Source organism: Amphiprion ocellaris, chromosome 17 (genome assembly GCF_022539595.1).
Source record: "Amphiprion ocellaris isolate individual 3 ecotype Okinawa chromosome 17, ASM2253959v1, whole genome shotgun sequence".
Lineage (NCBI taxonomy): Eukaryota > Metazoa > Chordata > Actinopteri > Pomacentridae > Amphiprion > Amphiprion ocellaris.
The window spans coordinates 11,977,668-11,991,305 of record NC_072782.1 but is presented as its reverse complement, the minus strand read 5'-3'; the positions used below and the strand labels follow the sequence as shown (position 1 = coordinate 11,991,305).

Below are 13,638 nucleotides of genomic sequence, written 5' to 3'. Positions count from 1 at the left end.
AATAAAGAGAGTGAAGGTCAGACTGAACCTGTAGTGAAGGGACGTTGCTAGATGTCATCTTATCTGAGTAACCTTTCGCTGCTTTAAAATGTAAACTTATCATGCCCTCTTTCACAACTCACACCAACTCCACACTTGAACACACAGGCAAGAACACACATTAAAAAAAAGAGGAGCTCTTATTTCTCCAAATAGCAGGCCACATTTTAAATGGTCTTTCCAGACTTTGACCTGGAAAAGACTTTTACCAGATTCTGGCAGCAAGATGCTTTATGAATTCTCAGAGAAAAGAAGCAAACGAAGAGTCTTCCTTTGTTCACTCACTCCTAGTAAAGGCTGCTCTCACATTTCTATTGGGCCAACGTGGGACATTTACTTTTGTCTTGAAGCTCAGAACTACGTTGTCTTTTTGTGGAAGAAAAGCATAAAACTAGAGTCTGGTTTGGCTTCATGTTATTATGAAAAACAGTCAAAAGAATGGCTTAGGTAATGCTCAGTCAGCAGTTTAAACCAACTCAACAACAATAGTGGCCAAGATCTTACCTCAGTCTCCTCCCTCATCTCTCCTGCCTCCTCCTCATGTCCTCCTTGTTTGGGCAGATAGGCCATCTTCAGACGCAGGTAACCCTTCACCCTGGACTTGTGACTAGAAGAATAACATCTGCTCAAAATGCTTTGAAATGTTCATGCGTTTCCAAATGGCCTATTAGTCCCAGATGGTATCTCTTCTTCAGTGTTTAACTGACACTCACATAAACATACTTCTGCTGCTTACTGCTAATGTGGCCAGAGTCTATATAGTGTTCCAAACTGTCACTCCCAAACTTGACATTTCCATCAAAGAAATTATTTTATTGGAACTATTTTCACAGACTATTTGTCAAATCCTGTTTGTTGCACCTAGCAAATCTCACCTTCTTGGCCGCAAAAGGAAGTCTTTAAATGTGTACGGCCGCTCCATAGCAGGGTCCTCAGTCTGTCAAATTAAAAGGAGGCATTTGTTGACAACACTCAATAGAACAAACAAGAAAATACACATCATAGACTGCCAAAATATCACAGTCTGCAGTTTACAGCATGGCTGCGACCGTCTGCACAGCCACTCGAGAATCATTATGCAATGCTGAGCTTCTCCTGTTACATATTGAACAGCAGAAAGGTCTTCTGTAATTCACAGCAATCTCATGCTGCTCTATGACTGGGCCAAACCAGTCCACACTGGCTGCTCTGTGAGATACCACTGAATGAGACTGTTGATTTCCATATCAAAAGTGTAATCCTGAATGCTAAAAAGGTTAATTTTAAAAAAAAAAAAAGAAAGAAAATCAGAGATATGATGAAACACCTTTGACATTTAGAATTGATTCTGACTTTGCAAATAAATAATCTAAATAACTGCTTTAAAGCACTGCTGTTAAAGCCTTATGTTGGGCTCCTTTCAAAACAGGCGTATGAAATGAGTTGGGGCAAAACTGCCTGCTGTATAGTGCAGGAAACTGTTTGGAAAGTGGAGCTCAAGGTTCCACGAGGCAAATGTAGCTACCACATCACTTCTCAGGAGTCAGCATCAGTGTCCTAATTCACAAGAAGTAAAGACTCTACGAGAAGCTAGACTGTAGTAATGTCCAGCCACTATTAAGAAGGCAAAAATCTCAATAACATGTAGCCACTCAGCCCCTCTGTTTGGCTAAATTAGGATTTTCAGCAGCAGACAGCATTAAGCTGCATCAGGACCAAATATTCTCTATCTTGTCCTACAGGCCTCACCTCTCAACATGACTCAGCTGAAGCTTTTATCTACTAATAATTTCCTAGACCTATGGGAACCAAATAGGACATTAATAATTAACCCCAACAACTTTTACTGATAGGCTTTTAAGGTTGACAACTTAGAGAGAACTTCAGGGAGCTAAAACCAGGCTGACGGCACACTTCACAACTGAGGAGGGGCACTGCAGCTTCAGTACGATATGTTGGTGTCTATTTACATCGAATACAAACCGCAAAAAAAACAAGCAGTACACACAAATTCTGCATGTTGTTGTTTTCAAAGGCTGTTGTTATCTCCCAACACGCCACACTTTCCAAGTATGTATGAGTGTGTGAATCTGACAAGTGTAGCTTTTTCCACTGGCAGTGAGGGTAGCCGCCCTCAGGACTCTCACTCTGTTTACATTCTAGACAGCCCGCTTTCCATTTCTAACAAGGAGAGTGCTGTTTGATCACAACAAAACGGTACTTGTGTGGCTAGCACTTTCTCACACTCAAGACAGGCACACCCACGCACACACTCTGCCTGACCTTCAAAGAGGTTAATCAGGCACAGCAAAACTGAAGATAAGAAACAGCTGAGGATTCAAAACAGTGTTAAAGCAGTCAGTCTGTAAATAACTCACCGGCAAATGACTGAGAGGAACATCAACTTGTCCCAGGAAATCATCTCTGGTCTAGGAGAGAGAAAAGAAGGTCACCTTTAGCAGTGTAATTTTAGAAGCAACAGCTTTTTAAGCGTCTGGGAAAAACCAAAATTTCCAGCAAGGGTAGAGAGGGGAAAACCACAATGTTGAGGTAAATTACTTGGTGCACCAGAATACCCATTAGCGTTTTGTGTGTATTTGCCACAGACAGAGAGAAAGACAAAAATATTTTCATTTCATAGGCAGCTCCATCCAGAAATAACCTCTAGCCTTACTTTTGAACACCTGTGGAGATCTAACAATCTCAGATATTAGCAAGGCTGTAAAGAGAAATTGATCATTTTTTTTCTACCGTTTAATTAAACTATATCACACAACATTTGCATCGTTTGTTATGGTTTATCAGTTGACTGCACTACTATCGTCCAGACTAATCTGCGCAGATTTCCACAGGTGTCCAGACAGAAGGCTCAGCCTTGGATTTTATTTATGGACAGGCCTTTGGTATAACTTCAAAGGAGAAAAACCTGTGAACCCAGCAAGGAAAAATAACTTCCACTGCCACCAGAAAGAAGCAACGTCAACCAGACAGGGGGAGAGAAGAACAGATGTGACAAGAGGGAAGAACCAGGGAAGGTTTGTGTTTCAGATTTAAGAGGCCCAAGGATTTGTCCATGATCGAGCAAAGATTACCTGTCCGAGATGGAAAAGCCCATTCTTGGAAGCAGCCTGTGTGTGGGACACAACTTATTTAGACAAGAAGCATAAACTAACAGTGATGTCTGTTTGCTGACACTGACTTGACAGGGAAGCTGGATTGAAAAAACAATGCATTGTACTTCTGAAGACTAGTTAGACTTTGAGCTGTGATTAAGGGCAGACCTACTAAGCTACAAAATTTCTCATATTAAAATGTTTCAGTCAATATTGGTAATTTGTTAATCATTTTTTAATGTCCTAATTTTGAAAAAGACCAAGAAGACAAAGATTTACTTTGAATTAATCTCTTTACTTTAATTTACCCGCTCTATTTGGCAAGGCACACAAGTAATAGTTTTAATGTTAAAACAATGAAAACATACACATAAATGGAAAACAACTAAGCACAGTGAACACAGTGAACTTACTTTGATACACATTGGATACAGAAAGCAATTCAAATCAACTTTGAGGTAACTGATCTTGAATCAGTAAGATGCAATAACCAAACTTTAAAGAAACTCTTGAACTTTGGATGCGTGGTCATACATGGGGGGTGACCAGAGTGAAGCAACCGCACTGTGCTGAGGTAAAGGTTTTGACTAGCTGGCCATGGCCAGGTGTCACTTAACAGGGACGCCGCACCATCTTCTGCATCATGTCCAGTCAGTCAGCCCACACAGGGTTGTCTGGTCAGGAGCGAGGACTAGACTAGGGGGTGTTTTATGACCATGAAGCCCATCTTGCAAGGGCAACCAGTGCCCACCAGCCACTGCCTCCACCATGGGAAGTCTACAGGCAAAGCGGAGGGTTTGTGGCACATTAGTGGTTCTTGGGAGCCAGGAGGAGAGTAAAGAAAAGGAGTATGCTCCATTATCAACAGATATAATAAGACTGTTTATGTGGCAGGAAGAGAGCACACATGGGGTCATTCATGCAACCAAACTTTCTATTTTCTTTGTGTGCTTTCATGGCAATTTGTATCTATTACATTTAAGTGAAGCAATCAAATACCTTTCTTATAGCTACTGATGAAGTGTCTATTGCCAGTACATATTATTTAATTGCTCAGGCCTCTGGTGAACCACCTGTGAGTTGTAGGAGATTTAATGACTCACCAACGAGTCTGCAATAAAAAAATATTGATGAACTGTTGATGATCAGTTTAAGACTCTCAATAAAAATGCAGCCTGCTGTGCTTCACAGTGCACTGCACACAATGCTTCTTTTGCAGACTGACCACTTATTCTTCAAGCTTTAACTGACAACAGAAGAATAGTTCAGTGTTGTGGGATCCGTAAAAGTTGCTCCACTGCTGCATGAAAGCAGTCCAGTCATTAAAAGCATGAAGTTATGGAAACAATTTCGAACTGAACTCTAAGTGTGGGGAACTCTGTATTCACTTGATCTGATAATGAAATTTAATAATATTTGTGGCGGCTGTTTAACTTTAAGTCAGCAAAGAAGAGATTTGAAAAGAGTCTATAAAACAGCTGATAACTTCTGCTTTGGTGCTTAGCACCTACTTAAATCAAATATAGTTCTAGCAAAAGCTAGCAAAAGTAAAAATAAGCAAAACAGACTCTGCAGACAGTAGGCTGTACAGTTCAGTTTCTTATATCTATGCTGGCCTGGTAACTGTTTTTCTATAGTTTTGAGGTCAAGGTATAACGCAGCTACATTGCTTTATTCTGATAATCAAAGGGGGGAAGTGGAAGAAGTGTTGAGAATAGAAGTGCACTGTTAACAGGCCTGGAATCCAATGGTGAAAGGTTACAAATGAGTCACATTAAAACGTTTAGATATTAATGCACAGGCACATAAACAGAAACTTGTGAATGCATGGGTACTCTCTCATACACACACATCTAGCCACAGTAAACTATTCCTTCCTGGAAAAGCCACTACTGTGTAAACTGCTGCAGTATCTGCTTTCATTTCCCAAACCAACTTGACAATTCGCTTACTGCTTGCATAACTCTTAAGTAATTCAAATCAGGCAGTCATATCTGAACTAGGAGAGAGCAACAAAAGAGAGCAAGAAAAGTAACCTGGACCACAGCATGAGCAGGACAGTATCTTATTACAATGTTTCACATGTTGCTCTGTAACCTTTGTGCTTTATTTATCAAATTTATAATGACAATTAATGTTGAAAAGTCTTTCCTCCTCTCTCACAAGAGATGAGTCATGGGCATTTAATGTTAACCTGGAAAATTCATTTAATAATACGCTACCATATAAACAACAGTGATCATGTTGCTTTTACTCTATTAAATAGGCAGCGTCATATGGAATACATGCCCTCTTGGGAAACATGGCTGTTTTTTATGTCCTTAACCATATCAAGCATTTTAAGTTGTGGGTATGTGTATGCAGTGGGATATAATTGCAGAGTCATTAAAGGGTCACATTTGAGCCCTGCAGCTGCCTCCCAGGACCAGGTTACGCTCGGAAAGGGAGGGTGTCACGAACCAAGAGAAGGACAAGAGAGAAAGGAAGACGCTTGAGGCATTAGGGGGACGAAAGCCTCTGTAGAGCTAGTTCAAAAAAATAAAACCCTAGATTGTGACACATTAGCTTCTCACATCCTTTTGTTTCATGCATGGAGTTTCAGTTTCATTTATCAGATTCTGAGATTTCAACACCATGGAATGTATGTGGATTCATGTGGAAACAGCCCTGAAAAATGAAACTGAAAAACATCAACAGCGACATTTCTTCCTAGAAACTAACTATGTTCTTGTAACTAGTTAGGATAATCAACAGTTTTCATTGAAACTGTGGAAAGAGATGCTGCTTTGCAATTTACATGTACTGCAGCTCAGATAAGAAATCCTTTAAGAATGTAGGAAAGTACATAAAGTGATAGGAACTTGTGATGCTAACTGCAACTGAAGCTACAGGATGAAGCGCTAACAGAGAGTTTATGATACAGGACGACCTGGAACAAGTCCAGACTGGCACTGAGGTGTGAAAAGGCTGTCTCACCTACTCAACAGTCTCCGTGCTGACACGACTGAATTACAATGACATGCAACTCAGAGAGATGAGAGCTGACAGAGAAAAACCCTTCACAACAATAGCCATTTGAATCCCTCTCACATACTACTGGACCAAAATAAAAACAGAGCCCCCCGCCATCCATCCACAGTCCTGTCTCAGGTAAATATAGTCAGCCCAGTGGCCTGCAGGAGCTCTTTGTGAATGGCAACTGAGCGGCGTCAAAAGGCAGGGCATGGCACAGTGGCATATCTGTCTGCAGCTAGTCTGTCTGGCACACACACAAACAAATACACACTCATGTTAGGGCTTTAAAAAGGGGCACTTCAACTCCAGGCAACTAGTTGGGGAAGACCTGTCATTATGGTCTAAATGAGGCTTTCCTTGTTGCAGGAGAAACAGGAGGCCCTGGAGTCACACAATACCTTGCATCTTAAATAAATGAAAGGAGGTGGTGTGTACAATGCATTTAAGTGTGGCCTAAGTGCTGGAAAAAACACAAAAGATTGCGTAAGCATTTACGGAGAACAGCCAGTGACAGCAAGCCATTAGTCTAATCATGTAAGTCTCGGGCTTCAACTCTGCCAAAATCTAAGAGATATTTTGCCAGATCGTACATTTACAGCATCTGGATTCAAGGTCAGAAACTCTTATCACACTGCAGATATAGCGTGTCGTCTAGACTTATTGCTTAGGAAGGCCACAGTGACTAATTTACTAAAATGGTACTATAAAACTTCACAAAGCCACCAACCAAAAGAAGCATAAAGGTTTGAGTCAGAGATGAGACCTCAGATACAGCCGCACATTTCAGTACAATTAATTCCATCTTCATCTTCATGCCAGATAGTTAAATAATTACTGTACACAAGTATGTATACAGTATTAAAGGTGTGCCATGCAGTTTCCTAGTAACAAAATTTATTTTTAGATTCAGTTTTACCCACCAGAATGCACTGTGCGATAGCCTGAGATCTAGCATGAATGTATTGATCGCAATTCCTTCCATGTAAAGCACTGCCAAAGATTTTATAAAAATATTTTAACCCTCCTGTTGTCCTCATTTACGGGCACCAAAAAATATTGTTTCCTTGTCTGAAAAAAATCCAAAAATTCAGCAAAAAAATTCAGCAACTTTCTGAAAATTTGCAAAACCTTCAGGAAGAAAATTCCAATAATTCCTTAAAAGTTTCCCTTAAACATTTATTTAAAAAAAAAAAAATCCCCCAAATTTGGCAAGAAAATTTTTGTAAATATTTTCAAAAAAATGAGTAAAAATCTTCAAAAAAAATCCCACATATATATCAGTAAAACTTCTAATATTCTCTTAAGAACATTCACATAAAAATCAACCAAAATCCAGTGAAATTCGCTGGATCTTGGTCGATTTTTTGTGAATGTTCTTAAGAAACATTTTTAACATTTTTTTTTCCACCAAAAAATGTTCAAAGATTTCCCAAAAATGTTGTAAATGTGGACATCAGAAGTTTCACCGTGAAAATATGTATATTTTCCCACATTTTCAAACTTTAAAACGGGTCAATTTTGACCCGCAGGACGACACAAGGGTTAATAATATGTGCAAAGTTTTCTGATGAGAGGTGGGCAATGTTCCCTCTAATTTAAACATGTGGAAACCTGCTGGAACATGCATGAGACCCATCTTCAAAAGCACCATGAATATACACAGTTATTCTACGGCTAACTGGTTATAATTTGTATAGATAAAACATGTAAAAAGAGGCTGTAAATAAATATTGCCCCATTTTCAATATCACAAGCCAAACAGGGAAGCACTACAGCAGATGAAATGCCCCGCTCGTCCAGTGCAAATTATTTCACTCCTCATTTCTGACAGTCCCTCCTGGAGCCAAAGCCCTCATGACAAATCACTGGGACTGTTCCTGATGCAGTCAATGACAGCACCGTCATTTAAATTTAAAATCTACTATGTATTATTTACAGCAGCAGCCTGGAGTTCAGTTTTTTATTCTGATTTAAAAATCAGGGGAAAAAATGGCTGCAGGTCATAAAGCATCTCTAAAGTCCAATATCCAAAGGGATTTGATAAAGCTTGTGAGCAGCAAATCAGACAATATGACACATTCAGATCAGTGTAGCTTCCGAAAGTTTGAGCTATACATGAGAACAGACAGCAGCATCAGAAGACTTCAGGTTTTCAGGAAACACTGATAGCTCTTGTGAAACTTCTTGATTGTTGTTTGGGCTGTAACGACATCTCAGTTCTTAATCACTTGCAGAGCAGCTGCGAGGATATGGATCCATACCAGCCTAGAACCACAGAAGACATGCCGCCTGCCTGCTCTCAAAATCAACAACCATGCTTGAAACAGACTAAAGATAGAAACAGCCAACTCTTAAAGAGCACTGACTGCAGGGTAAGGGTATTATCAAAACTAAAGTGTCACATTTCTGTCAAACAGGAGGCAACAAGTGCATCGGGGCAAATTATCCATTCATCCGTACGCTTGTTCATGTTTTCTTTTCAGAACCGAACTGGCTGATGTGTGTAAGACTTCAAATGCCTGTGGTTACGAAGTGAAAGGAAGCCACTGTGTGTGATTTAGCTCGGCAACTGTGTCTGTGCTTTTCAGTTCCCAGAATGTCGCCACCCTCTTCCTGCACCACGCAGATCTCTCCTCATGTGGAGCAGAGTCAGTGAGAAAAACATGGTAAATGTTAGAAAACTTTACAAACTAGATGTGAAACTACAGACATGTGTTACATAAGTTTCTTTCTAATTCTTATGTCCATAGCCTTATTGTCTCCCAGTTTCTTTGGCCAAAATACACACAAGCTTTCATATACTATGAGCAATAAGAGGATTTGTATATTATTCATTGTCATATTCATTTCTTTAGAACCTATTAGAAATTGACAAAAAATTTCCACCTAAAAAGCTTTTTCACCAAAACTTTTGGAGGCCGTCTACATTCCAACTAATGTTTTCCAATAATATTTACCTTGGGATTATTTGTTGTCGATTCATCGCCAAAACTCACATCCTGATCTCCACCTCCACCCGGGGAAAAATATATCTTGAAATGCGGTTGCCGTCTGGGAGTTTCCCCACTGATTTTAAAAGTACAACCATTAGATCTGTTTCTTGCTTCTGTCTCTTCATCTGTTTGATTTTCCTCTATAGTCTGGTTCTCTGCATCGCTTTTCTGGTGTTTGTTCTCCAGCAACAGCCTCTGATGAGACGAGGTTCTCTGCAGTCGAATTCTGGGGTAACGTACTGTGCGGCAACCTCTGGAGTTGCCATGGCCAACATCTGTGCATTCTTCCAGGGATGCAGCAGCCTGTTGTCCGCCCTGACTCTGATCCTGGTTCTGACTTTGCTGGAGCTGAAACACTAGTCTCTGTGTCGCACCATTAATACCGGAGCACCGGTCGAGGCTCTGCTGCTGGACAGACCAGCCAGCACCACCGTAAGGAAGAATTCTGAAATGCCGGACATCAGAACCGTCTGAAGAACTCCTCTGGATGGAGATAGCACCAACACTGATACCAGGCTGACCTCTGCTATACGTAGTATGGCCACTGGAACCAATACTAAAGACCCTGCGTTTGGGCAGGTTCGGCTCTATCAGGACAGAGTGCGGGTTTAAAGAATCTGAGCTGCTGTATGGAGGAGGAGGCTGTTGTGGAAAGTCTGCTTGATTCTGTGGTTCAGTATAGGCAGGCGCAGGTCCTGGAGGAGTATAGCAGGGCGGCGGGAAATCATCAGCATGGTCACTGGAATCTCCATGACTTGATCCATTGGAGCGCTGGAGGGAGATGTGCATGGACGAGCTCTTAGTAGGACGCGGCTCCGTGTAGGCGGCGAGTTGAGGTATGAACATGGAGGAGCTGCGTTTGAGCGAAGGCTCCGAGCGCACACCAAAAGTCGTTGACGGGACGTGCTGCGTGGCCGAGTCCTGAGGAGGCCTCGGTATCGGAGGTGGCTGCATGCGGAGGGCCGTGACCACATCACTGTCTCCCTGCTGCTCCTCAGAGTCTCCTTCCAGTATCTCCGGGGCTGTGTTACTGCGGCCCGAGCCAAAGTACAAACGCAGACGCTGTGCCATTTTCACCTAACGTCCCACAGCTCCCGTTCCCTCTCACTTTCTCTCTCCTACTGGCTGTTGGTTCTCTGCTCTGGCTCCTGTCTCAGTCTCCTAGTGTCGCCCACTTCTACTTTGGCTGGCTAGATGACTGATCCCCTTTTTTTTTTTCTTCCATCCCCCCTCCCCGCCTCCCCCTCCCACCCTGTGCAAGTCTCTTCCACAACTTTCCTTCCCACACTAAACTGCACGGAAAAAAGACGAAGTCGCACCACAAAAACATAACAGCCGGTGCAAAACAGCTGACAACTTTACACTCAAAGGAGTGGCAGGGTGAAGGCTGAAGGGAGGATGGGTTAGGGGGGAAAATAGAAAAAAGGAAGGAGGATCCCTGTATAACAAACTCTTAGCACTACCAAGCACTAGCGACAGACAGCAGAAATAGCCTAAGCCGAGTGACAGCCAGCATTCCTGACATGATTGGATAAGAGCGACCGGCGCTCCTGGTTTCCGAGGTGACAGAGGGTTGCCTGTCAGTCATGTGACTACAAATGGCCCCACCACCTCCTGTTACACCCCCATTCTGCCCTCAAGTGCCAACTGGCTCCGCAGCTACATCTCGCTTACCCCAATCCATTCTTCCCTTCAATCATATGATCTCTTTCTCATCCCATCTAGTCATCTGCCTCGACATCTCTCGTCAGTGTTCTTGTTTCTACTTCCATGCTGTTTTTAACCTCTTAATTTAGACATTACCTTCAGCTTAATTCCATTAGCAAATACTGCTATCTGAGGTAGTGCAGTTCAGTTTCTTATAGTAACGCTAAATATCAAACTGCACCTCTTTATCATTCAAGATAATTAAAAACTTTACTTAAAACATTGTAATAAATATCAACTGAAAAGAAGAAACACGTCCATCAACACATACACATCCATGTGACATTCATATCCTATTTCAACCAGGTACACATGAAGGTGCAACATAAAGTGCAGATGTTTTTGCTAATTCAGCCACTAAATGTCAAGTAGAGCTAATCAGATCAAAAATATAACAACAAATCTGAAAAACAAATTGTGCTCCGTTATGTCTTGTGGGTTAACAACTGGAAAAAAAAGAAGAAGAAAATTGTTGCTAAAAATGGACCAGAAAAAAAAAACAGCAGCAGTAAAGAGCAGAATATCTGACAGATAGCATCTTTGATAAGGCAAACAGCACATCCCTCTCTGGGGAAGGATGTGTCCACTTGAAACAGAATAGACATGCACTGTCTCCCAAACACAGCCAAACACTTGGCTGGCTGGTGGATTTATAGGCCATTCTGCTTGCATCCAAAAATCCGTCTATGATACAACTCGGCTGTGATCCTCGTCTGCAAGACTGAATGAAATTAGGCACACAAATTATGATGCTTAAGCACGTGTAATATACTATCTGGCTAGAATACAAGGCAAAACAAAAAGACATTTTACATACAGCATACTGTACATTCATGAGAGAATGCTCTATTCTGCTTGACAGCGATGTGATTCACCAGTGCATCAGCATGTGAAGAAGGGGGGGTTTAGGCTACTTCGCCCTGAAGCCAGAGTTAGTGGAGGAGCTGTCCGCCTCCAGAACAGAACTGACAAAGCCCCATCATAATTTGGCATTTCAGAGCTACATGGTCAGAAAGTGCCTGCCTTGTTTCAACTTCTATGACTGGTTCGACCTGCGGTTTAGCCCAGTGTGTCACTTTATTTGTCTCAGAAAGGAAGCTGCAACAAGCCACAGATGGTCTATCACATTGGGGAAAAAGAAAAACAGGAGAGGGCAAAAATCAAAGCTCTGCTTTGTGGACTAGAGGGCATCAAGAAGACAAGCGATATTGACTGGAGTGAGGAACCAAAAGGAAAAGACTGTAGTACAAGAAGAAATCATGGCTTGGCAGCCTGTTACACTTAGTGATGACACACTGCCTACAGTGTTAGGCACAGTCAATAAATGTGTGTGTGTGAAATGTTATGGAGAATGTTCTGTATAAAAGAAACTAAATGCCAATGTGTGGTGCAATGGCAGCAAGCCCAGCTTGCCAAATGACATAACATGCCTGCTTCAAACTAGACACTGCACTGTATTGTAGCTCTATTCAACTTCTGTCTTGAAATTCTATGTTAGCTCTCAGTCTCACAAATAGTTCTCCTATATACGGAATATTGTACGCACTTACATTGCATGACATTTGGTGCAACTAGAGCATTTTGCAAGTAAACCACAATCTCTCACACATAGTACTTCACAAGCTTTTCATCTCATCTGACAAATAAACCATAAATTAATGGATGTGAAAGAACAAGCAGCCCCTTCAAAGAAATACTGGCCAGTGGTGGAGGAGCTGGTCTGGCATGCACCTAGAGACAGACAGTGAGCATCTCCTCAGACATATAAGGAGAGGACTGTGCTTGAGGCTGCCTGTGCTCTGCTTTCTTGTGTCATCTTCTTCTATACTGCAACAGAGAGTTCTCACTGTACTGAGGGAAAAATCAGAGCTGCCCTTTTCTAATGGGCCAAGTGCCAACAATTCCCCCATGCAAGGGCGTGTGGAACATGGAGCAATATATGCTCTGATTTTATCAGCACATGAATTATCCACATTAAAGTAACTGAATGAGATTTGATCTATAAATCTTACAGCCTTAACTTGGTCAAAACTATCAGGAAACTACAGAATGTGCAATCCACAAACTAAATCTCAAATCTTTCAACCTCCCACGACGGTCTTGCATGTACAAGAGTGAGCAGTAGCCCTGAACCTGAGGCCCAGACAGAATGTGCTTTATCCAGCCAAGAACACCAAAACTATGTTGGTCTGCATCCGCTGTTTGTTTTACAAAACATCAAACTCAAGATCCAGACTCAAGAGGTACTGAGAAAATGTAAGAAACAATTAACAAGGCAAGTGAAACCTCTCATATATTTCACAGAACACGATGTTGACATCATGAGGTTTTCATGATGTCAACAACCACTTCACTCACCTCCGTCTCTGCTGAAGACAGTTAAGTTTATATACAAGTGTAAATCAGTAAATTGATTATCAAGGCCTACTTGAGCTGTTTTTAACTGCTGCACACTTGACATTTAATCTAGTTGTCATGGCAACTGAGGGCCTACGACAGGTTTAATTTCACAAGTCAAAGAAAATAGTGTTCTCGTCTGTGGGGGAAATCTGAGAAATTTGACATAAGAGGAATGTAGGAGCTGTTAGTGGACTACAATCCTACAGCAGAGCAATGAACCGAGCAGACAAATAAGCCGTACACTGTACACTGTGCACATTTGCTTGAGCCTACAGCTGAACTCCTGTGAAGTTAAATCTGGCAGTGTGACAAAGCGTTCACAGGGAAAGAAACACACAGGGGTGCAGATGGAGTCAATACAACTCATTCCAGCTTGTTGATGATTTCTGTGG

General features: G+C 41.7%; 1 protein-coding gene across 11 annotated transcripts in view; it reads right to left on the bottom strand.

Moving 5' to 3' along the window:
• The window catches only part of nedd4l (NEDD4 like E3 ubiquitin protein ligase), a 53,743-nt gene that overhangs the window by 24,924 nt on the left and 15,181 nt on the right, over window positions 1-13,638 (bottom strand). For 3 of the 11 annotated variants that reach the window (XM_023283085.3, XM_055019268.1, XM_055019270.1), the window contains exons 1-4: window positions 9,104-10,329; window positions 2,397-2,447; window positions 915-976; window positions 544-661 (exon numbers count right to left, since the gene is read on the bottom strand). In XM_023283085.3, the coding sequence (XP_023138853.2) occupies window positions 544-661; window positions 915-976; window positions 2,397-2,447; window positions 9,104-10,210 (1,338 nt within the window). In that variant the 5' untranslated portion in view covers window positions 10,211-10,329. Of the gene's footprint in view, window positions 1-543; window positions 662-914; window positions 977-2,396; window positions 2,448-3,110; window positions 3,147-9,103; window positions 10,332-13,638 lie in introns of those variants that run through there. The other 8 variants (XM_055019271.1, XM_035954161.2, XM_055019272.1 and 5 more) reach the window with 7 other exon arrangements.